Source organism: Bufo bufo, chromosome 5 (genome assembly GCF_905171765.1).
Source record: "Bufo bufo chromosome 5, aBufBuf1.1, whole genome shotgun sequence".
Taxonomy (NCBI): Eukaryota; Metazoa; Chordata; class Amphibia; order Anura; family Bufonidae; genus Bufo; species Bufo bufo.
The window spans coordinates 85,703,931-85,729,859 of NC_053393.1; the positions used below are offsets into that span (position 1 = coordinate 85,703,931).

The window sequence follows — 25,929 nt, forward strand, 5'->3', positions numbered from 1 at the left end:
TTGTCAGAAACCTTCTGAGACGTGGCACCCAGACTGTATCCATAAGGCTCCATTCACACATCCGCAGGTGTTGTCCGCACCCGTTCCGCAATTGTGCGGAACGGGTGCGGACCCATTCATTCTCTATGGGGACTGAATGGATGCGGAGAGCATTTCCAGAGCGCGGCCCCGATCTTCCGGTCCGCAGCTCCGGGTAAAAATAGAGCATGTCCTATTCAAGAATAGGCATTTCTATGGGGGGGTGCCGGCCAGGTGTATTGCGGATCCGCAATGCACTACGGACGTGTGAATGGACCCTTAATTGATGTTCTGTTCATAATATACTACATTTTCCAAGAGGAATTGCATTGCAAGCGGTGACATGAAAGATTTTTTTTTTTGCTTTCATAATCACATCTGAGGTCAGATATTTCGATATTAATAAGTAATTAAATGTATAGTGTGGTTTTTGGATTAAATATTGATAAAGAGAATTAAAGGGTTAAAAATATGTAAAAAGAGAAGAAGAATTATTGTCATTGATAAAGGATTATTCCCAACTGAAACCTTTGAAGCACAAGCTATGACACAAATGTCTAATAGATACGGGTCCTACCACAGGGACATGCCCCTAACATAGGCTCCCCCTAGCCCCATTCCATTCCCAACCTGGATGCGGTGGTTGTGCTATATTGCTTCTGCCGGTCCGTGCTACTGAGCTTTTTGTCCGGCCGCCTCTCGGCATGTTGCGGCCAGACCTCCGGCCCTATTATAGTGAATGGGGCCTGAGCGGACTTCTGCCAGCACGGTGGGGTGCAGGGTGTCGGACCCTCATGGCCTACCGAGGACAGGTTGCAACTTATTATTATTGTACAGCACTCCATTCACAGACATATCTATTCTTTCAGACATGGCGGAGATATGATACTGATCACAGCGGCTACATAGAAACAGATGAACTGAAGGTAATGTGACTATATACAATGGGGACATATACGTCGTGGTCTTGGTGACATAGTAATCTTTTTTTGCCTTTAGTTATGGGACAATTATACCATACTCAGGCAGTCAAGCATAACAGGTCACATTTATAGAAGAAGCGTCTGATCCTTTAAAAGAGACAGCGCCACTCTTTTTCACAGGCTGTGTCTGGTATTACAGCTCAGACCTATTAACCTGAATGGAACTAAACTGCAATACTGGACACAGTTTATTGACTTAATTAGAGACGGAATAAGCGTGGGATTAGATTATCCTAATGGGTACAGCAAAAAAAAAAAAAAAAGTTTTATTAATGACCTAAAACTAAAGTTTCTACATCCTAAAAGAGTTAGATGAACGTAGAAAAAAAAGAGCCGCGTTCTTGTTTGATCTATAATACCATAAAATCTTATTATTAGCCTTCACCTCCTGTAGGTAAATGGTCTCATATCATATGCAGATTTTTCCAGCAGGGCCCATATATCTGGTAGTGAATATGCAGGATTGGATTATTCATGTTTAATATAATCAGTCGGATATAATAATTCACAGGTATTGCAGAGAAAGCTGCTTGAGCAGCCCGATTCCAGCCAAACTGCTGTAATATTTCTTGGTCTCTCGTACTGGCCGATCTCCAATGCAAAATGTGACCTTAACCACCTATGGGGAATTGATCGGTGGTGTATTTTCTGCTCCTTCCCAGAAAACGCTTATCCCTCTGAAATGTACCTCTTGTTGTTTGTCCTGACAGAATTTCCTTAAAGACTTGTTAAAGAAGGCAAACAAACCATACGAAGATTCAAAGCTGGAGGAATATACACAGACCACGGTGAGGATCCTCTGCCTTGGAGGCATTAAAGGGAATGAATCGTCTGATTGTGGATTTTATTTCCTGAACATGATTATGGGGGCAGCCATCTTGCCTGAGCTGTTCTTAACAGTATTTAGAAAATTGATTTACGACACGACAGCCACATAGGCCATAGACATAATGGACAGGAGGGGGCTCACTAACTTCTATGGGAGAGTTTCCTAGACATGCCCTGTGGATTGTGCAGAGGTTATTGTGCAGGGAGGGGGAGTAATTAAGCTGTGACCATTGCTATTGTGAATGGGGGAACCAGAGTTATTTATACAGAGGCATTATCTGTCATTGTAATCCTGCCTGTGATGATAATGAGATGACTGCTAAGAACCGATCTGTCTGGAGAAGAAAGTGTCAGCCTGTAATGAGGCTTAGTGGCTAGTGGAAAAACTTCACTTTTTGGTGGATTTTTTACTTATAAATACTGACATGGAATATTTTTAAAAAAAATCACCAATAATTTTTAAAATATGTTTAACATAAAAACTTGATTTAAACAATAGGCCCTTTTCTGGCGACACATTCCATTTACCAAATACAGTGCATGTATCCCTTTTACCTTCAGGAAATTACCTTATGAAAGGGGTTATCCCATGACTAATGTAAAAAATGAAAATCGGAAATCATATAGTACATGACAATACCTTTTCTAACAAAGCTAGAACCTCAAATGGATCCAGAGATCTCCCCATTCATTGCTCTGCTAGATTTATATCAAGCTGACAGCTCAGGGGAGTGTCTTTTCTGCTGCAGCTAAGGGGGCGTGTCTCAGCTCTCCCTATCACAGCTCAGGAGGTGTGTCTGAGCTCGCCCTATCACAGCTCAGGAGGCAGTTGAAGGATGAAATTGAGCATGTGCGGCCATCTCAGTGAGCAGGTCAAAGAAATAAGAAAAAAACAATCAGCAGGTGGCGCTATACAGATACATTTCATTGAATAACTCAGTGGCTATGCTACATTTTTAATTACATGCAATTACAAAAGTATTCAGATCCAGGTGCTGGTTTGAAAACTGAAGAATATTTTTCATGGGACAACAGATGTTGCACTGAATATTGTATGAATATTGGTTCAACCCAAATGTTAGCCTATCTGTATGTATTAGGAGAGGGCTGTTATGAATGGTGGAATGGCAGACTGACATTATAAACTTCATGTTTGTGACCAGGTGCATTGCACTTTATGGGTTCTTATTGCAATGATTGACTGATGCTAAAATATCGGACATGTTCATTCTGTAAGTCTATGCTTGTTTATGGTTGTGGATGTGTCAAGTGCTTCCTAAAATACCAGCTATACTCTAGTCATGTACATACAGCTATAGTTATGACAAGTGTTGAGACTTCGTCATGGTTGAGACTTCGTGCACACACAGTTAACAAAGCATTTGTGGCTTGAGGCTTTTTAACTAGTGTTTTATCATATGTATATTAAAGATGTTCTCTGGGCTACAGATCCTGAGGATAGGACATCAGTAGGGTCTGACACCCGACACACTCATTGATCAGTTGTTTCGTGCAGCCACCAGTGGCGGAAACTCTACATTGTTGACAGTGGAAGCAGAAGGCTCTGTGCTGTGAGGTCTCCGGTGCTGGCACACTGCAGCGCAGCTTCCCTTCACTTGGATAGGAACTACAGTAAGCTGCTGTACTCCGGCACGGCCACTACATAGAAAAGAGAGAGCCTTCTGCTTCCATACACTGTATAGCTTCCAGTGCCATGACTGCTTGAAACAGCTGATTGGAGGGGTTACCGGGTGTCAGATCCCCATTAATCTTATATTTATGACCTATCCCAGAGAACCCCTTTAACTGGCTCTTAAAAAAACCTGAGACATCAATCATACCCATATCTACTTTACTTTTAAGAGGAAATGACGAACTATTAGCTGTGCAGGATGGAAATGTATATGGGTTTAATGCATGTAAATAGTGAATGTTTTCATTCAAGGGAACCTATCACCGCCAAAATGTCCCCTAAACCTCCCGCAGTCATCTGATTTCTAATGATGTTCTTGGCTGATTTGCCACTTATATTCCGCCGCGCAGTGTATGCAGATGAGGAGCTTGAAGTCAAGGGGGCAGAGGCCGTAACAGTTGAAGTCTAGCTTTTTTTTCTTTATGCATAATTGCCCAGGAGATCCTGTGCCTGCGCTGAATGATCATCTTTTCTGCGCTTGCGCCGTGGGCCCCTCTGTAGTGTACTTGGCCTCAGAGGTTCATTGCACAGGCACTGACTCACAGGCATGAGCCAAGCCGAGTACACTACAGTGGGGCTCACTGCGCAGGCTCAGAAAAAAAAAAGATTGTACAGCGCAGACGTGGGATCTCTTAGGGAATCGCGCATGGATTAAACAACAAGGGCATCAATCAAACAAGAACGGACAAGAAGGGGGCGCAGCGAGCTTGACTTCAAGTGTCAAGACCGCTAACCACTTGACTTCAAGCTCCTCATTTGCATACAGCGCTCAGCGGAGTAAAAGTTGTTTTCCGGCAATTTTGCCCATTGGACGAATTAGCCAAGGACATCATTGGAAAAAAGATGACTTCCGCAGTGAGGTGCTGCGGGCAGTTTAGGGAGCATTTTTTGGCGGTCACAGGTTCCCTTTAAAAAGCTTTATATGGGCTTTTTAACCTAAGAGCCTATCATTAAGTCAGAGCACTGGCCTAAAGATTTGGGCAGGTGGTCGAGAGTCTTTACTGTAGGATATCAGATGGTAACTAGTCTACAGTGAATCATGTCAGGGCAACAAGTTTTACCTCCATGAAAGAAACTTACCGTATTTAATTGTAGATTTTAGTGATTTCCATGATGCAGAATAGAGAATACTCTCTCCTCTGCTACAGGGCAAAGCTTGGTCATTGTCAAGGTCATACAGGAATTTGATCAGGGAGGACTTGGCAGCGGATAGATTTGCAGATATTTTCTGTGTCTGGTTGTTCTGCTTTGAAGTTAGAAAAAAAAAATCCGCAATAATGAATTATGTATCCAGATGAGCCAATGATCCGACCTCGTCAGCAACATAAATGAAATATATGGTCCATATAGAAATGACTTATAGGACAGGTATTCTTCAGTTATCTGCTGTTTCTCCAAATATCCATATAACAATCTAATGAATATAGTTTTTTTTTAATAATGAGATTTCCCTATTTAATAGATATTAGTTTTGGGCGAAGGTAATTACAATCTGTAGAAGAAGATCTTAAAGTAAGAACTTCAGTGGAACGCCTGAGGTCTGAAACATGTAGATCATAAAAGATGTGTGGTTGGTGTTATTCGCTTTGGACTATCCACTTTTATTAAAAAGATCCAACAATAAGCTGAAACAATACTGTCCACTGATAGGATCGCCAGCGATCAACTAAAATTTGTTCAAGAATCCAGCAGTGTTCAGTTCTCCCACAGCACCACCACAGGGCAAACTAAGCATTACACCGTGTCCATTAAAAGCAATGGGAAGCCTATGAGATATACAAACGTGCTGGGTCCTCCAGAGCAAGAGATGCTCTCAGCAGTCCAGTTCTTTATTAGGATACTTGAAACTGGACTTTTTAAGCCAGACAACCCCTTTTTAAAATGCTTTTCCCAGGATGATAAGCTACAGCCAGCAAGGTATTCCACCTGAAGGGGCAATTTAGTAATGCCTGACTGTCCTTGTAATAGAAGGACATCTCAAGTCCATTGGAATGAGAGCTGATCCTACAGAGCCTCTCTGTGTTCTGGCTCTTAGTGGGGAATCCCCTTCTATGATGTCCATTTGCCCTAATAGGGCATTTGTTTAGGCGTTGTCTTGATGATAGAACCCCTTTAATGTAAAATACCATGTACGGCAAATAGTTTTAAAAGTGCTAGGTCACATATCAGACATGATATATTCTAGTTGCTGTGTTCTGTGTAACACATGTAGAATTACTTCTTTATTGGTAAGTGTCCATTACTTCTACAGTGCGGTAGAGCCACAACTTACTGCTTACTGTCTAGACATCATATTGACTCTATTCCTTATTTTCCTACTCTCTACATATTCTGTTTCTGTTATTTCACACTTTTCTTAGAAACAAAGCAAAACTGAGCATCTTCTGAGATAAATGACACACAGATAAGATCCTAACACAAGCCATTATCCTCTCTGCTCTAGGGATACAGGTCACTTAAAGGTAATGTGCCATCAGAAACTGATGACGTATTTTAGGCCTACTGGTCAATGCAAAAACTGCATGAAAAATGTAAATGTATAAAAAAATTCGAAAAAATATCTTTAATATACAAACATGATTTAAACGATAGGTCATTTTGCGATGACACATTTCCTTAAATTATACCATGTCCAGCTGCTTAGGATCTTCCCGGCGTTTATACAGCATGTCACTGTCTGCAATTCCTATCTATTATGGAGAAAACTCGTACTAATACAGTCAGCTTCAATATCCATGCATCTTTGCAGATATATTTCTTGGTTATGGGTGCAAAGGAAGGCGACTGAGGTAATTAAGCGAATGGGTGGTGTGCAGTGTAACTAGATGCAAGTACGTGGGGATGCAAGTAGTCAATTAGACATACATATCAGGAGAGATTACAAGTCCTCTCTAAACTGTACATCAGTTTTTTTAAAAAAGTTTGCATAATTGCTGTGCTTCTTTGTACAAATTGTACATAATTGTGAAGGAACAGTTATGTTGGGGCTTACCTATTTTTTTTTTTAAGCCATATTATTCCCTTTTTCAGTTGCACAGCTAGATGCATTTCACTCAGAAGCAGTAAGCGTCTTCCTTCTGCCAGCACTGTACTGCTATGACATCCTTTCCCTTACTTTCCACTGTTTGTTTTCAGCTCCAGAGCTCACAGAATAGATAAGGATGGACAAATCACGCTTACTGACAGACAAGAGGTTCCTGTGACCTTCAGAAGCAGTGTAGAAGCATTTCTTTTATTAGGATCAGGATCTCAGCATGCTCTGACATGCCGCCATTTCCTCTTAGCTGTCCTCTTTACCAGGGACAGATCTTAGGTGGAAGTGAGACTCCTATTGGCTATAACTTTACAGCTTTTTTTCAGGTGGCTGCAGACATATTTTTTTAAGTGAACTGATTTAGAAATTTGCAAGTTACACCATTCTCTATACGTACAGTGACTCTTTAAAGCGAACCTTTCACCTAATTTTCACTTTTTAAACTAGCCACAGTACCTTATAGATTATCTTGAATGTGTTGTTATCCATGTTAGTGCCGCTTTCCTGCGCTTTTTATTCATAAAAAAACCGTCTTATAAAGTTCTGATTTCTGCTCCAACAGTCAGGCAACAAGTCAAGGGGGTAGCCCTTCCCTCTCCTCTGGCCGTACCTCCCCTGCCCTAACCCCGCCTCTATGCTTTGTGATTGACAGCCGGCTCAGTCGCCGGGACGGCGCTTCTGAATCCTGCGCATGCGCCGTCCTCCTCATTCGCTTCGCGATCCCGTCTTTCTGGCGCTCACGATGATCACTGGCTTGCAATCTGCGGCAAGTCTACAGTGATCACGTGGGGCACTTGGAGCCTGAAGATAGTGGAGCGCGCGTACGGGAGGGAGAGCAGACAGGCAGGCATCGCGTACGGCGCATGCGCGATCCTGTTACATGGTCGAGCTTCTGTCCGCCAGAAAGACGGGATCGCGCGGCGAATGAGGAGGACGGCGCATGCGCAGGATTCAGAAGCGCCGTCCCGGCGACTGAGCCGGCTGTCAATCACAAAGCATAGAGGCGGCGTTAGGGCAGGGGAGGTACGGCCAGAGGAGAGGGAAGGGATACCCCCTTGACTTGTTGCCTGACTGTTGGAGCAGAAATCAGAACTTTATAAGACGGTTTTTTTATGAATAAAAAGCGCAGGAAAGCGGCACTAACATGGATAATAACACACTCAAGATAATCTATAAGGTACTGTGGCTAGTTTATAAAGTGAAAATGAGGTGAAAGGTTCGCTTTAAGGTCTACTGGTCCCCTCTGTGAGATCTACTGGTAGATTTTAGCCACCACTGGGATACACAAACACCTTTCCATTCTTCGTTCCTGGATGCAACCACATGCTGGGAGGATATTACAAATTATTTGGGCAAGTTAACAGTTGCACTGCAAACATTTTGGGAATAGAGGGTTAAAACTAATGATAACACTTTGATTTACACTACAAGTCCCTTTGTACAGTATATAACAAGAAAAAATCTGTCTAATCGAGGCCATCATTTTCAACATTTCCCAAGGCTATTGTTCAAAGCACTAGCTGGCTCCTTATTAACTACAATTCAGTGTATTTCATTTTACTTCATTACCATCTAATTGAGAGGATTCCTAAGTCTTTGCGTTGCCGGCGCTCAGTGGTAACTTCATACTAAACTTAAGATACCCTACGGTCCTAGGCACATGAACATATAGTGGTTCCTTAAGACCTACAAGCTGAAATAATATGGTGCCTATTGGTGTCTTTCTCTACCGCCTTGTGCTTCTAATTGCATATGTAGGCATACAGAGAAATTCATTTTTGCTAGTTTTCACATGAATCTGACACTGTCTGCTATGTTCCATCAGAACCGATATTACACAGCTATATTATACCAGTAGAATTGCTTCTAGAGGAGATAATATCTATGTAATCTGTTGATGGATGGGGACATCATTGGGTGGCTCATGGAGGGCCTATAGCTCCATTGTATGGAGCTGCAGAGACTCTGTGTGCCTTCATACAGGTTCCTGCCTATGGCTCCATCATGTGAAACTGCTGCAGCAAACGTTATCTTGACTTTCAATGCTTTTTTTGTGTGTTAAATGTCTATTTAAAGAGTAACTGGGGGAGATTTATCAAACTGGTGTAAAGTAGAACTGACTTAGTGGCCCCTAGCAACCAATCAGATTCCACTTTACATTCTTCATAGCTCCATTGGAAAATGAAAGGTGGAATCTGATTGGTTGCAATGAGCAACTAAGCCAGTTCTACTTTACACCAGTTTGATAAATCTCCCCCACAGTACTTTCACACATAGAAACATAGAATGTGTCGGCAGATAAGAACCATTTGGCCCATCTAGTCTGCCCAATATACTGAATACTATGGATAGCCCCCGGCCCTATCTTATATGAAGGATAGCCATATGCCTATCCCATGCTGCTTAAACTCCTCCACTGTATTTGCAGCTACCACTTCTGCAGAAAGGCTATTCCATGCATCCACTACTCTCTCAGTAAAGTAATACTTCCTTATATTACTTTTAAACCTTTGCCCCTCTAATTTAAAACGATGTCCTCTTGTAGCAGTTTTTATTCTTTTAAATATTCTCTCCTCTTTTACCTTGTTGATTCCCTTTATGTATTTAAAAGTTTCTATCATACCCCCTCCGTCTCGTCTTTCTTCCAAGCTATACATGTTAAGGTCCTTTAATCTTTCCTGGTAAGTTTTATCCTGCAATCCATGTACCAGTTTAGTAGCTCTTCTCTGAACTCTCTCCAAAGTATCAATATTCTTCTGGAGATATGGTCCACCACAAGAGAAGTAAGGAAATCAGCGGCACTCACCAGTTGCAGGATGTCATCATTCCATTATTTATTGCAGTTTGCACGTCTTATAGATCATGTATGGCAGAAACACGGGGAGACAAAAAGTGCTTGGGTTTTGCTGGAGTTGAGGTGATCCCATTTATGACACAAGGAGGTGATAGGCATCGCCTCTTATTGCAAAAAGAAGCGCGATGGATAATCCGCACGGATGCCATGGGACCCTTAGGTCTTAATGATCGAAATGATCTTAGTGTATTTGTCTGAAATGTTATTTGATTGCTGTGGATGATTTTTTTGTAACACGCACACAGGTGATGCCCTTTTGCCCTTGAGAATTACACCCCCCCCCCCCATGGGGTTAATCTCACGCTCCTCCTTAAGTAGGCTGGCACACCTGTCTGCGTCACACAGGTAGCCGGAAGAAGCACATTCGTGCGAAACGGCCGTTGCTGCCCCTCGCCGCTCAGGCGGCTTTTGTTCTATGTGAAGGCTTGTCCGCCTCAGCCCTACGATGCTTGTATGCATTTCTTGCAAACTGCAATAAATAATGGAATGATGACATCCTGCAACTGGTGAGTGCTGCTGATTTCCTTACTTCTCTTGAGGTGGATCGTATTCTATTGTAAACTTACCTAAGCAGGCATCACCGTTTAGTTTGCATACCATATACCCGGTATACACAGAGGACTTGTTAAGTATCCAATCAGCGATTTGTGTGGGTGTAGTGCCGCCTGAACTTTCTTCAGTTTTGTTCCTTCTGGAGATATGGTCTCCAGTACTGCGCACAATACTCCAAATGAGGTCTCACTAGTGCTCTGTAGAGCGGCATGAGCACCTCCCTCTTTCTACTGGTAATGCCTCTCCCTATACACCCAAGCATTCTGCTAGCATTTCCTGCTGCTCTATGACATTGTCTGCCTACCTTTAAGTCTTCTGAAATAATAACCCCTAAATCCCTTTCCTCACATACTGAGGTTAGGACTGTATTACTGATTTTATATTCTGCTATTGGGTTTTTACGCCCCAGGTGCATTATCTTGCACTTATCAACATAAAATTTTAGTTGCCAGATTTTTGACCATTCCTCTAGTTTTCCTAAATCCTTTTCCATTTGGTGTGTCCCTCCAGGAACATCAACCCTGTTACAAATCTTTGTGTCATCAGCAAAAAGACACACCTTACCATCGAGGCCTTCTGCAATTTCGCTGATAAAGATATTAAATATGGGTCCCAGAGCAGATCCCTGAGGTACCCCACTGGTAACAAGACCATGGTCTGAATATACTCCATTGACTACAACCCTCTGTTGTCTGTCCCTCAGCCACTGCCTAATCCATTCAACAATATGGGAGTCCACGCACAAAGACTGCAATTTATTGATAAGCCTTCTATGTGGGACAGTATCAAAAGCCTTACTAAAGTCTAGATAAGCGTTGTCTACTGCACCTCCGCCATCTATTATTTTAGTTATCCAATCAAAAAAATCTATAAGATTAGTTTTTCATCTTTCAATCCATGGGATTTTAGATGTTCCACAATCCTCTCCTTAAGTATGGTTTCCATTAATTTCCCCACTATTGATGTCAGGCTTACTGGCCTTTATTTGCACGATTCCTCCCTACTACCTTTCGTGAATGGGCACAACATTTGCCAATTTCCAATCTTCTGGGACGACTCCTGTTGCCAGTGATTGGTTAAATAAATCTGTTAATGGTTTTGCTAGTTCGCCGCTGAGCTCTTTTAATAGCTTTGGGTGTATCCCATCAGGCCCCTGTGACTTATTTGTATTAATTTTAGACAGCTGACTTAGAACCTCTTCCTCTGTAAAGACACATGCATCAAAAGATTCATTAGTCTTCTTTCCTAACTGAGGTCCTTTTCCTTCATTTTCCTTTGTAAAAACTGAACAGAAGTATTCATTGAGGCAGTCAGCTAGTTCTTTATCTTCTTCCATATACCTTCCTTCTTTTGTTTTTAATTTGGTATTTCCTTGTTTTAGTTTTCCTTTTTTCATTTATGTATCTGAAGAATGCCTTATCACCTTTTTTCCCTGACTGAGCTAATTTCTCTTCTGCCTGTGCTTTAGAAGCTCCTATAACTTGTTTGGCCTCTCTCTGCCTAATCTTATAAATTTGCCTGTCATCCTCGTTTTTTTTAATTTTTTATAATTACTAAATGCTATCTTTTTGTTTTTAATGATTTTGGCCACTTCTGCTGAGTATCACAGTGGTCTCTTCCATTTTTTGCTTTTACTGACAAGCCTAATGCAATTTTCTGTTGCCTTCAATAGTGCCACTTTTAAGTAGTCCCATTTCTCCTGGACTCCATTGAAACTGTTCCAATCTGGTAGGGACTCGTATACCACTAATCTAATTTTAGAAAAGTCAGTTTTTCTAAAATCCAAAACTTTTGTTTTTGTGTGGTGTGACTGTACTTATAGTAAACCACACTGACTGGTGATCACTAGATTCCAAGCTTTCCCCTACAGTAATAACAGATACCAAATTCCCATTTGTGAATACTAAATCTAAAATGGCCTTCTTCCGGGTTGGCTCCTCAACTACTTGCGGTAGGGATAATCCCAGTAGGGAATGTAGAATATATGTTCTCCTGGCAGAACTAGCTATTTTGGTTTTCCAGTTTACATCAGGAAGATTAAAGTCTCCCATAATGATACCTTCCCCCTTCAATGTCATTTTAGCTATTTCCTCAACTAGTAGATCATCTAATTCTTTGACTTGGCTAGGTGGTCTATATATCACACCTATACGAGTTACCTTATGATTATCAAGCTGCAAGGTAACCCAAACTGACTCTAAATTGGTCTCGCTAACTTGTATCAAATTAGATTTCATGCTATCTTTCACATACAGGGCCACCTCTCCCCCTTCTTGCCTTCTCTGTCTTTCCTGTATAGAGAGAACCCTGGTATTGTTATATCCCAGTCATTACTCCCATTGAACCACGTCTCAGTAACAGCCACTAAATCTATATTCTCAGATGCTATTATAGCCTCAAGTTCATTGATCTTATTCCCTAAACATTTTATTTATTAGAGGATGATATAACTAGCAAAGTTCTAAATCACTTTATTTAAAAATCTGCCTCCACCCACCTGAAAAAAAAAGCTGTAAAGTCATGGCCACTAGGGGTCTCACTTCCATCTAATTTGCAGTCCACTGCCTGTCAGGCAAGATCCGTCCCTGGTAACAGAGGGCTCACAGAAAATGGGGGCATGTCAGAGCTAGCTGAGATCATGAGCCCGATTAAAGAACTGCTTCTACACTGTTGCTGAAGAGCAGAGAAGCTCCTGTGTGCAGTGTCAGACTGGGATTCCTATGGCCAACCAGTAAAATTCATTCTAGGTGCCCACTATATAACTGCATGCAAATGCTACCTGCTCGCACTGACGCAGGCAGCAGCAAAACACTCAAGATGATTGATTATAGGGGTCCCTGCATGATTTTGAGAAGGCGGGTCCCTCGGTAAAGAGGGTACTTTGTGGCCTGCCTCTATACCCACAAGTCATCTGAGCCTCCTGATGTGTTTAGAATTAGAACTGGTTAGTTTCTTAAATAATCTACCCTGTTTTTTATATGGACACCTAGGCTGGTTGAGATGCTGTACACTGTATGTAATGCAGTCACTCTGTTGTGCCATGTGCTGATTATGCAAAGGGTGGGGGCCTGGGGATCCACTGTGCACATTCCTCTGTTCCCCTGTGGGCCAGTCCCAGCCTGCCTGTGTGTCTGTAAATCTGATCTCCCCCTCCTTATCAGCTTTCTGAGCTCCTTAGAAGAAAAAACATGGTGGGAAGTAAGGAAAGTGAGGTCACTGTATACAGTACTGGCAGATTGCACAGAAGGGAGACACCCACTTCTTGTGAGAGAAATGCATCTAGCTGTGCAGCTGAAGAGGGGAATAACATGTCTGAGGAAGACATTAGGGAAGCCCAGAAAAGACCTGCTCCTTCACAGTTATGATTGTATTTTTGAAAACTTAGGTACACTTTAAAGTGTGTTAAGTGCCAAGGTAAAGAATGCTACTCCTGTAGATTGTGGAATTGCAAAGTTTAAGCAATGAATAATGGCAATGCTTATACGGAATAACTATAGCTTACTGATGTTAAAGGGGACCTGTCAGCGGGATCAACCCCATTAAACCAAGCATACTGTCTCATAGTGATACTGCTGATTAAAACGATACCGCTACCCAAATACATACTGTCACTGCAGAGATATCTTAGTTGTAACTGATATGCCAATTCAGTGCACTGAAGGGTGGAGACTAGCCCCTTGCTGCACCACAGCATCTCTGCTTTCTCCATGTAGCCACTAGTGTTGGGCGCGAATAATCAAATCGCAAATTTTAATATTTGTATTTGCGAATATTCTAGATTTTTTTTTCATCTGAACCCATGATCCCTCCCTGCTTTTTGCTTGTGGGCCAATGAGAAGGCTGCAATATCTGTCTGAGCTTAGCAACATCCCTAGCAACCAATAGGAAAATTGCCTACCCCTTACTGTATAAGAACCTGCCCAGCAGCCCTTGTATGCAGTAATTTGCAGATCTGAGAGAGACAGCAGTGTGATTGCTGTGCTCTCTGCTTTGCTGTGCAATTATATTAGTTAGTTAGCTTATATATATAATACAGATAGTTAGTGGGAGATAGTCAGTGTAGGTTATATCCTGATATAGTGTAGCTGTTGCAGTGCAGGGTGTTAGGTAGTGCGATAGGTTCTGCTGTCCATACATACATGCTACAGACATAGTGCTGTGATGTCACAAGTTGCACGTATTGTGCCAAAATATGCACATCATTAATTGCCGATTAGCGCAATCGCGAATATATTGGAGCACTCTATCTGCATAAAAAGCTATTGTAATGTTCTGCCGTGCCAACCATTTTCTCAAGTCTCAGGAAACTTCTAGCAGCTTGAAAAATGTAGCAAAAGTGACCCACGCCTGTATTGCGCGTGCAATATGCGCATATTACATTGCAGATTTTCGCAATCAAGAAAATAATAGCGAATTCTTGAATTCGCAAATTTATGATGAATATTCGCCCAAATATTCGCGAAATATCGCAAATTTGAATATTGCCCCTGCCGCTCATCACTAGTAGCCACACTCTCGTTTCCTTGACTGACAAGGCTAGCCATCTTCATTGTGCCCTTGCCTGGCCTTGTAATCTGGTGCATGCACCGTAGATTATGTAATCGGCACATGAGCTATGTGTAAATGAGTGCAAAGTGGAGGCGCTGCGGTGCACTGAGAGGCTATGACCCACCCTCGGTGCACTGAAGCCCTAAGTATCATATTAATTGAAACTGAGATATCTCTGCAACGGCACTACGGATGTGGGTTATAAAGATATTATTTTAATCACCAAGGTCAACCCTACAAAGCAGAATGTTTGGTTTCATACAGTTGATCCTGCTGACGGACCCCCGTGTAATATGGCGATGCTAAGACTTTCATTTCAGCTGTTCATAAAATGGCCTTCATCATCCTGCGGACATGATGTATTATGCGATAGCGGGTTTAATTATAGCATGGCACGTATAGGTTGTGATTGTGAAGTGCACTAAGTAGCCAAGTGCTGCACTTAATAGGTGGAGAGGGAGAGACGTCATTTTTTATTTAAGCTTTGTACTCCAAAAGTCATTACAGACTGTCATATTGCTCTCTGAAAGGCGCACTCGGCTATTATTGTGTCCTAATTCTTAATAAGTAAAATGCATGTAATTTGGAAAGAAAGGTTCACCCGAGAACCTGCCGGTCTAGGTGCATTCAGTAAAGCAGCTCCATTTCCAGAATAATACTAATTCAGTTTTTGGACCCGGTTTCCTGACACATAATACTTTTTTTTTGTTGCAATAAATTTCATTAGGAACGTTCTGACTTATTTACATGTGAAGAAAAATCCCATTCCAGTATAAAGGTGTTCGGTACGATGGTGGTTCTCCTGTGCGGTACACTCAATCCCACCCCAACTGTTGTAATAATGAGGAGCTTTATCAGCTACTTAGCAGCCAGACGGGCTCCTTGCATAAACATGAGCAGCCTGTGGCTGGAGAATACAATGGGGCTTTACTGCGAGGTGGCTCCCATCTCTTTCTTTTATTGATATTATGAAGTTTTTATTTTAAGGACTATTCAGATGTGGTCCATCCTCTTGGTGGCAAGTGATGTGCACTAAAAAGCACCGTTCTTCAAAGACGTAGCTTGTCGGAATCTCGCCAAGTGCCAGCGTCGCCTCTCCACAATGCATCTATTCACATTGAAATCACGATCTTGATGATGAGCGGGATGTGCTCAGTGAATACCAGCAAAAGTAACACAAAGAGAACAAGTTCAGAAGAATATCACGTCTTTGTTCTTCTTCATCTGGAAGTTTAGTTTCTAGAATAGAGACATATGAATGGCGCAAATCACTGTCAGGCTTAGCGGTATGCGACCTATGCAAAGAGCGCATCAGTCACTCCCTGCTGAAGTGGCTGCCTCAGGGGTGCGACGGTCCAGCACGATGTGTTAATATTAAAGTGGTGTTCCGGAAGTAGAATATTGATGACCTATTCTCAGGATAGGTCATCAATATCTGATTGGTGGTGGACAGAGGCTTAGCTAAAGTTGATGGGCCAGGGCGGTGCAAGAGTTAAGCTTGGACCCCCCTTCCCTCAGTGCTTTGTGGACAGGGGCAGGGAAGCACACCTCCCCCATGCCAAATTCTTGACCGAACCCATTCCTTCCAGCCAGAGGTGTAACTTGACCAATACTGGTGTCTTCTTAAGTACCACAAGGGTCTTTGGGCCCCCTCAGGCTCCTGGGCCCGGTAGCAAATGCTACGTCTACACCCCCTATAGCTATGGCCCTGGTGGTGGACCAACTCCCAGCACCTCCGCAGATCACTGTTTGAAGAGGCCGGAGCACCCCAATGAGTCCTATGGCCTCTTTCTAGGCCAGTGACCTCACGTTCATAGATCACATGACCTATGTGCAGCTAAGTCCCATTCAAGTAAATGTTCTGCAATACCAAGCAAGGCCACTAAACAATGTACAGCACTCTGCTTGGTATGCTGGGAGGAGGACGCAATACTCACAGAAGCTCTGCGGCCTCTTCAAACAGCAGATCTATAGGGGGACCAGGTGCTAGACCCCTACTAGTCAGATATTGATGATCTATCCTGAGGATGGGTCATCGATATTTTACTCCTGGAAAACCCGTTCAATGGTATAGCACTGATATCAGATTATGCATAGCACTGTTACTTGGTTACTGTATGTCGGACTTATTTATTACTGTACGGTATGTAGACACGTCCATTAGAGCATGTCTCAGAATCCCAAAATTGCCCATAATTCTGAAGGTTAAACTTAGGTTCATGACATTACAGCCTATGACTTACTGGGTATCATGTGCTGATTTTGTAAATATAATTTGACAGATTAAATTTTTTACATTGTAAAATCTGCATAGCATGGTGCATGTTTACTAAAGCCCCTGTACCAAAATTTTGGAGTAAGTTGCACCTTCTTTTGGGCACAAGTCAGTTCTGACTAATTTATTGTTGACTTGCTCCAAAAGGAACAGATGTTTGCACATTGCGAAAGTGTCTAGAAACTGGGACGTGGGTTTGTTCCGTCTCAAAATGGCGAGACACAGCCCTCGTCATAAATTAGGAGCATCCTCCGGCAGTCCATCGGCCTAAACTCGGAGCTGCTGTAGATACCCGTCTTCTTTTTCGTCAGAAAACTGGTGTTAAAGAAGATACATGCGCCAGGCCTGCTGGTCCTTCACCGCCCTCAACGCTCTCGCTTTTTGGAAAGTGGCGACGGTGGCATTGCCACATGCAACAAAATTTTGTCCCATTAGTGTTTTAAAAGTCTCAAATATGAGTTTTGCTACTTTTTTACACTTTAAAAATGGCGTGGTGGAATGATAAATCTGCCCCCAAACTATCCGTTAGCATGGGTCACTCGGATGAAACTGGCGCATCTCGTGACTGCTGTTAGTAAATGTGGACCAGAACTGTTAATATTGCATGTCGTACGGTTCAGAACAAAATTATCCAACCGGCTTTCTCTCCTTTCTGCAGCTTAGAATGTTTGATTCAAACAATGATGGGAAGCTGGGGCTTACGGAAATGGCAAGGTAAGTAAGCCATTCACGAAATGTATCGTGCACTTATATAACTGCATAGTGGAGGATGAAATACATATTGTGCAACATTAAAGGCTCCTCCAGTGGTCCCACAATTGACTACCAGCCAACGTACAAACGTGGACATTTTTTTCTTTGAGGTCAATAGGTAATACAGGGGATTTACTAATGTATTGTGATTGTCCATATTGCCTCCTTTGCTGGCTGGATTCATTTTTCCATCACATTATACACTGCTTGTTTACAGGAGTTATGACCACCCCGTAATCCAGCAGTGGTGGTCGTGCTTGCACACTATAGGAAAAGTGCCTGTCTCTCTGGTGGCCGGGCCCATGGAGCGCGTATAGACACGCATGCGCAGCAGCTCCCATCCTGGACACCTCATATCTATGCTGCAGCAATGGTTGTAACCCCTGGAGACAAGCAGCGTATAATGTGATGGAAAAAATGTATCTAGCCAGCAAAGGAGGTAATATGGACAATCACAATACATTAGTAAGTGCCTTGTATTAACTTTGTCTGCATCCTAAATGTCCTTTGCTGAAGTGAGACAGCCCCTTTAACGGATTGCTAACACTGGTGTGAACCCAGCCTTAAAACTAATGTCAGGGCAAGTTGAGGTGTGAATAGGCTCTTGTAACATATTTGTAACTAGGCTTTCTGTCGTCTGGGGGAAAGATTCAGTTTGCTGTATCTGCCCTGTATAAGAATACCCCGACCAAAGCATACTGGATTTTTTGCAACCCCAAAAAGTACCCAGGGTATATAAAGCTCCAGCCCCCTTTCTGCCATACCTCTGTCTTGAAGTGCAACAATGTTGCATCCTGTGTAACAGATATCGGCACAGAATAACTGTGTTTAAATAAATAAATGTTGGATACCAGGAGGTCCTCATGGAGCCCAATGACTTTAAAGGGCATCTGTCAGCAGTTTTGTACCTATGAAACTGGCTGACCTGTTACATGTGCGCTTGGCAGCTGAAGGCATCTGTGTTGGTCCCATGTTCACATGTGCCCGCATTAGTGAGAAAAATGATGTTTTAATATATGCAAATGAGCCTCTAGGAGCAACGGGGGTGTTACCGGTACACCTAGAGGCTCTGCTCTCTCTGCAACTGCCTTTTCCTCTGCGCTTTGATTGAAAGGACCAGGCAGTGTAAACCTGATCACACCTGGCCCTAACTTCTTCTAAAGTCAATTACAGTGCAGAGGGAGCGGCAGTTACAGAGAGAGCAGAGCCTCTAGGTGTAATGGTAACGCCCCCGTTGCTCCTAGAGGCTCATTTTCATATAATAAAACATAATTTTTCTCAGCAATGCGGACACATATGAACATGGGACCAACACAGATGTCTTCAGCTGCCAAGCGCACATGTAACAGGTCAGCCAGTGTCATAGGTACAAAACTGCTGACAGATTCCCTTTAATGAAGTCCATCAAGAGTTTACATTTATGTAGTCCAAAAAAGCCTTCTAGAATCCCTGAAGACAAGTGTGAATGGAGCCGATACCTGTGGATGTGAGGACGTAGAACTCTTTATTAGATATCAGTATGTGAGGATTGAACAAGCCACATGAGTGATCATCTACAGGAACCCTGGAGCGTGCGGTCAGAGTCAGACATGACACAGAGCATTTCTGGTTTGGGCGGCAGGTTATAGTGAGGTTACGAAGGAGGTTAAGAAGTGGCCACAGGGTAAATGTAAGGTGAGAACTGTACTTATCATAGGCATTAGCTGAGGTTATGGTCGGAAAATCTGCCACGGTTTAAGCTACGACATGTCAGGCATTAGCAGCAAAAAGCATTTCCTCTTCTGCAGTCTGCCTGAAAGAGTCAATCTAAGATCCTTTCTCTGTTCATTCTCCGTACATTCAGTCATAGAGAGAAGCTATTAACTGCAACGCCCAGACTAATATGCCAAGGGCTCAAAAACATGGGCAACATGCTTCATATCAGTGATTTTCAAGTTGTGCCACTCCCTCTCTTGTGACTGTAAAGACATGCTGGGGCTTGTAGTTCTCCAAGAGCTAAAGAATCATTGGTCATAACTGTCCACGATTCACACAATTTCACCCTCCACCTGTAAGGAAAGGAAATATGAAAAACACTCTAATTCCCTCCCCGTGAAATGTTGCTGGTCCCTTAGATTCTGGTACAACAACTGGGCTCCATATATATCTTAGGGCTCAGGCACACCACCGTATGTATTTTTCGGCCCGCAAAAAACGCATCAACAAAAAATACGGGTGACGTCCTTGTGCATTCCGCATTTTGCGGAACGGAACAGCTGGCCCCTAATAGAACAGTCCTATCCTCGTCCGTAATGCGGACAATAATAGGTCAAGTTCTATTTTTTTGCGGAACGGACATACGGAAATGGAATGCACAAGGAGTAACTTCTGTTTTTTTTTTTTGCGGACCCTTTGAAATGAATGGTTCCCCATATGGTCCCCAAAAAAAAGCTGACACAGAAAGAAAATACGTTCATGTGCATGAGCCCTTATACAGCTGTAGTAATAGGTACATGGGGGAAATGTCCGAATCTTGTTCTTTCTTGGAGCTTTCAGAGAACGAGGTCAGCACTCTAGGTAAATACTAGAATTTGTGTTTTAAATAATACATTTTATTAGTATCGGGTCTTGAGGCAGGAGCTTGGCCAGAGCACAGTCTGTAGGGAGCTGCTACTATTATTACATTGTTTTAATATCAGAAGGTTTTTCATCTACCTTTTCAGATTATTTTATAACACTGCTTTAATCTTTAATATTTAAAACTTTGTTTTCTCTTTAAGATTGCTGCCAGTCCAAGAAAACTTCCTTCTAAAATTTCAGGTATGGAATAAATTCTCATAAAAATCTGACCAATTAGATATGAAAATCTCCTTGTCTTTAAGATCCAACTTGTAAGTCCATAGTAATGTTGTTATATTAGTGCAGTGTGCGGTGGCATAGCTATAGGGAAGGGATCGGTAACCTTCTGCTGTTCTAAAACTACAACTCCCAGAATCCTCCTTTCACTGCTATGGTAGTTAGAAGAATTGCCGAGCAAGTGTGCATGCTGGGAGTTGTAGTTTCACAGCAGCTGGAGTGCCGAAGGTTGCTGATCCTGTAGAGATCCTATACAGAGATAGCAGTCACCATCAGGCCTTGGTGCCACAGACAGGGGCAGACTGACCATAGGGAAACTTCCTGGTGGGCCGATGCCCAGGGGAGCTCATCATGGACACCAGCTGGGTAAGTAATGATCTGACGCTCACCTCTTGACTCCTAAATTCAACTGTATTGCCATCCTGAGGCAACTGGAGTAGGAGGACAGAACGTGGCAGCTGGTGCTGGCCACCACAGAGGGGCAGTTTTACCCCTGCTGGGGTAGTATAATGTGCTGCAATATGGTATTGCTGGCCCTGCCTGCTTGTGGGGGCCCTTTCTTCTGCCAACTTGGACCTGACTACAAAATGGGGCCACTTTTCGTTTTTTTCCAAGGCCACTTTAAGTTCCCAGTCTGCCCCTAGCCACAGGACCCTCTGCCGCCTAAGAGGACACTAGCATAATAAACAGAATATGGTAGGCGAGGGGCCAGTTACAAATTTCATATCAGAAGCTTAGGCTACTTTCACACCTGCGTTAGGTGCGGATCCGTCTTATATCTGCACAGACGGATCCGCACCTATAATGTAAACGCTTGTATCCGTTCAGAACGGATCCGTTTGCATTATTCTTTAAAAAAAAAGTCTAAGTCAAAACGAATCTGTCCTGACTTACATTGAAAGTCAATGGGGGACAGATCCGTTTTCAATTGCACCATATTGTGTCAGTGAAAATGGATCCGCCTCCATTGACTTACATTGTAAGTCAGGACGGATCCCTTTGGCTCCGCATCGGCAGGCGGACACCAAAACGCTGCAAGCAGCGTTTTGGTGTCCGCATCCAGAGCGGAATGGAGACTGAACGGAGGCAAACTGATGTATTCTGATCGGATCCTTATCCATTCAGAATGCATTGGGGCTGAACTGATCCGTTTTGAACCGTTTGTGAGATCCCTGAAACGGATCTCACAAGCGGAATTCAAAACGCCAGTGTGAAAGTAGTCTTAAAGGTACACCCGTTAAGTCAGTGCTGGAAAAGATATGAAACACAGTCTGACTAATAACGGAATAAAGTTGAAAAGTGACAACCAATTCTATGAATAAGAATTGTGTTCAAAACAGTTGTCATAACGCTTCCCCCTCTGTACTTTATAATTCATAAAGAATATTGTTAAGCACCGGCAACACCATAAACCTCTTAGGATAAAAAAAAGTTTGAAATATTTGATTAGAAACTTGTATCTGACATCTGTTTTTATACCTGGTGGTTTTTCTTTACTTTTCTTCTACTTGAACTTGTGCTATTGCTGTGAATCATATAGATCACAGTATTATTATTATTATTATTATTATTTTATAGGGTGTTAAGATGTGTGGTAAAGAATTTAACAAAGCCTTTGAATTATATGACAAGGTACGTTTCTATTTTTTTTTATATATAAACCTTTTCTGTGATATTTATATAATGAACATACAGTATATTACTAAAAAAGCATTTCACAGAAAGGCTGGCTGCCCAAATATAAAGGACGCTGCATGACATTTCCCACAGTCTAATCTTTTTGTTAAAGCAGAAATGGCAAAATTGCAGTATGAAAATGACAGCACTTTGCCCCCATGTGGTGCCGGCTGTCAAACAGTGAGGACAACTGTATTTCTTGCTTACTTGTAGCATTCATTTCTAGGTTTAGTATCCCTTTCATGGATTTCTATTGGTCCCTATTGTTTCCCTGTGTCCATTGCTGCCTTATGGGCCCTTTACACCAGCTGACGATTGAAGCGATCATCGCCAGCCAGCATTACTAGTAACTCTCGTTAGCGATGATGGTGCGGTGTAACTGCACCGATGATGACCCGAGGAACGCGCAAAACGCTCGTTCATCAGTTAATTGTATAGGTCCCTTTACACGGGACGACGATCTAACAGATTGTCGGGAAGTAAGCGTTCCTTCCTGGCAATCTGCTGCTTGCTAGTGGAGGAGACCAGGGCATTTACATGCACCGATCTCCTCCAGAGTACGAGGAGGAGCAATCGCTAATGCCATCACTCTTCCCTATACTGTCTTGTTGTTTCTCGGCAGAAAATCGTGTTTACATTGGGAAACGATGATCTTTTGTGCTGCACAAATGATCCAATTACCCAATGAACGAGTGTTTTGCTCGCTCATTGGGTAATCGGCAGAGCATTTTCACACTTCAGATCATCTCTAACAAGTGTTACTAGTAATACTGGTTAGCGATGATCATTTCAATTGTTGGCCCGTGTAAAGGGCCCTTAACTTTTGTGCAGAACAGAAGATCATCATTTCCCAGTGTGAACACGATCTGCTGTCGGAAAACAACGAGACACTATAGGGAAGAGCGATGCCATTAGCGATCGCTCCTCCCCATGCTCTGGAAGAGTTGGAGGAGATCGCTGCATGTAAATGCTCCGGTCTCCTCTGCTAGAGATCACCAGATCGTCGGGAAGGAACGCTTCCTCCCCAACAATCTGCTAGATCGTCTTCCCATGTAGAGGGACCTTTATACTCGTTACATCTCACTGATGGCCGCAACTCCCAGACTATATGAAACTAAAAAACCCCATCAAAGTTTAGAATTCATTACAAAAAAAAAAAAGACTGTAAAAATTATTCATGGCTCATTTGCATGAAGCGTATTCTTGAAGGCAGCGGCCCAGCACATTAAATGCACGTCCTTCTCTTGACGACTTTCCGTTTATCATGCAGGATGGCAGCGGCTATATAGATGAAAATGAATTGGACGCCTTACTGAAAGATCTCTGCGAGAAGGATAAAAAGGTAAATCTCTGACTTTATTTTTGGAAGGGATAATTTGGTTTTAAATTAGATTTAAAAAAAAAAAAAACTGGCTAATTTAGAATGGGGGAGGGGGTGGGGTAATGGAAAGAACTGCGATTCTTGAAGCAAAGTCCTAAGAATTGAAGTCTAGCCATGGGGAGTCGGGGACAATATAACAAAACCTATAAAAATCAATTGAGTGATGTAACATAAAGTAACAAGTGATTTCACAATGAGACAATGTTTTAAGTGGAGCGTTGTATAAATTGTGGGGGGGGGGGAGGACATGGCTTTCAAAATTGGATTACAAGGTATTATCTCTTCTTTAAATAGGAACTAGACATTAACAACATTTCAACCTACAAAAAAAGCATCATGGCCTTATCAGACGGAGGGAAGCTGTACAGAACGGAGCTGGCTCTAGTCCTTTGTGCTGACGAAAACTAGCGACTTGTCTTCTGCTCACTGTATCCCACAGGCTCCAGGAGAAATAGGCTCCGACATCAAACTTCTTTTATATCTGTAAATCTAACTGCATAGAGAGAATTAGCCAGAATGTGCTGCAAATGATTCTGTTATTTTTTTTTTCCTTTTTAATTTGTTTCTATACTGTTTGTAATGTACAGTTTTTGTAACTACAAGGGGAGAAACATAAGGATGTCTTTGCGAGAGACAGAATGAATGTTTGAGAAGAGAAGTAGCGGGGGCTATGTGCAGAATAGGCTTTCTTCGCATGTTGCAAGCGTTAGAAATCCCTGAAAACGCCGATAAAATCAAACCCATAGCTCTCTCACTCCCGTGGAACTGCAAACCCCAGCAAGCCCTGCCTCTGATGGCCTCAGGGAAGCTGCCGCACAAGTTATTGAAGGCTAAACTGAGGCGTTGACGCACAATTTATGGCAGGGTCATTAACTAGCGCATGATCTTGGAACAGTAGAACTTTCCTTTCTTGTATGGCTTTGGTGCATAGCCGCCTTTTTGTTTTCTTTTCAGTTCTAGACATTCGGTACTTAAATAGACAACAGCCTACCTAAGTGCCCCCTGGAGAATGTTGAAGGGGCTCTACAGTATTTAGAGGTGGAGCTCAGTAATCTGGGGACTACTTTATAATTTGATCCCAGGGAATGTGGTTGCATAGACACACTGGGACGACTTACCTGCACACATCTAGAATTCTTGCTGACGATATCTTTATAGGGATCGGTGCTGTGAGACACAAATACAAACTCTCTGAATTGACATAGAGCTAAAGAGGACCTGTCACCCCTTCTGACATGTCTGTTTAGTAAATGTATTCCACATGACATAACTATTCTGAAGCATTTATTCTTACGATTATGTTGTCCCATTCCTCTTTTATTCCTGCTAGACGTTTATAAGGTACAACTGAATTTTATGAGTGGGGATGTCCCTGCACCGCCTGACACTGTGCAATTATTACTACTAGTGACAGACTGTGCAGGGACATACCCCTTTGACAAGGGAAATAGCAACACCCATTGAGCAATAAAGTCATACACTTCTAGTAGCAAAAACTGAGGAACAGAACAATATTTTGCATGAGGAATGCAAGCAGTTACAAAATCGGACACGTCAGGAGAGGTGACAGGTCCTTTTAAAAGATGGAATTTATATTGCCTGCTGCTACCACCAGAGGGAGCTTAGGAGCTTTATTACACACTGTTGAACTTTAAACTGTTGAACATGGTGTCCTATCTGCAGGCAGCAGGTTATAGAGCAGGATCAGCAGAGCAGATTGACATATAGTTTTATATTAAAAGATTTAATATGACTTGTATTTTATTCATTTAAATTCCTGCTCATTCTGGGTTTTGAAGTCCAGGAGGCGGATCAATCAGTGATTGACAGCCTTCCCTTTATGAATGTGTATACAGAGATAGCTGTCAATCACTGATAGGACCGCCTCCATGACATAAATCACTGATAGGACCGCCTCCTTGACTTCAAAGCCCAGAATGAGCAGGAATTTAATTGAATAAAATACACGTTTTACTGAATCTTTTCCCTAAAAAAAAATATATCATATCAATCTGCTCAGCTCCTCTTGCTCTATAACATGTTGCCTGCAGATAAGACACCATGTTCAACGTGACAGGTTTCCTATAAAGAGGAACTGACACCACATAATGCAATGCAGTCTGCAGGCAGAAGCAGCTGAGCAGATTGATATTTTTTTTTTGTGGGAAAAGATTCAGTAAAACTTTATGTCTCTGTATACACACACAGAGAAAACTATCAATCACTGATAATACCTCCCTGTGTACAGCTATCAGTGACTGACAGCTTTCTCTGTATACACACTTACACAGAGAATGCAATCAATCACTGATTACACCTCCCTGTGTACAGCTATCAGTGACTGACAGCTATCTCTGTATACACACTTATACAGAGAATACAATCACTGATAACACCTCCCCGTGTACAACTATCAGTGACTACTGACAGCTATCTCTGTATACACACTTACACAGAGAATACAATCAATCACTGATAACATCTCCTTGTGTACAGCT

The 25,929-nt window shown here is 42.4% G+C and overlaps 1 protein-coding gene across 1 annotated transcript in view; it reads left to right on the top strand.

Annotated features, from left to right (window-relative positions):
• CALB1 (calbindin 1) overlaps window positions 1-25,292 on the top strand; it is a 64,897-nt gene extending 39,605 nt beyond the window's left edge. The window contains exons 5-11 of the mRNA XM_040433301.1: window positions 888-944; window positions 1,712-1,789; window positions 17,444-17,499; window positions 20,298-20,337; window positions 21,952-22,005; window positions 23,321-23,392; window positions 23,726-25,292. Of these exons, the coding sequence (XP_040289235.1) occupies window positions 888-944; window positions 1,712-1,789; window positions 17,444-17,499; window positions 20,298-20,337; window positions 21,952-22,005; window positions 23,321-23,392; window positions 23,726-23,839 (471 nt within the window). The 3' untranslated portion in view covers window positions 23,840-25,292. The remainder of the gene's footprint in view (window positions 1-887; window positions 945-1,711; window positions 1,790-17,443; window positions 17,500-20,297; window positions 20,338-21,951; window positions 22,006-23,320; window positions 23,393-23,725) is intronic.
• Window positions 25,293-25,929: the final 637 nt, after the last annotated feature.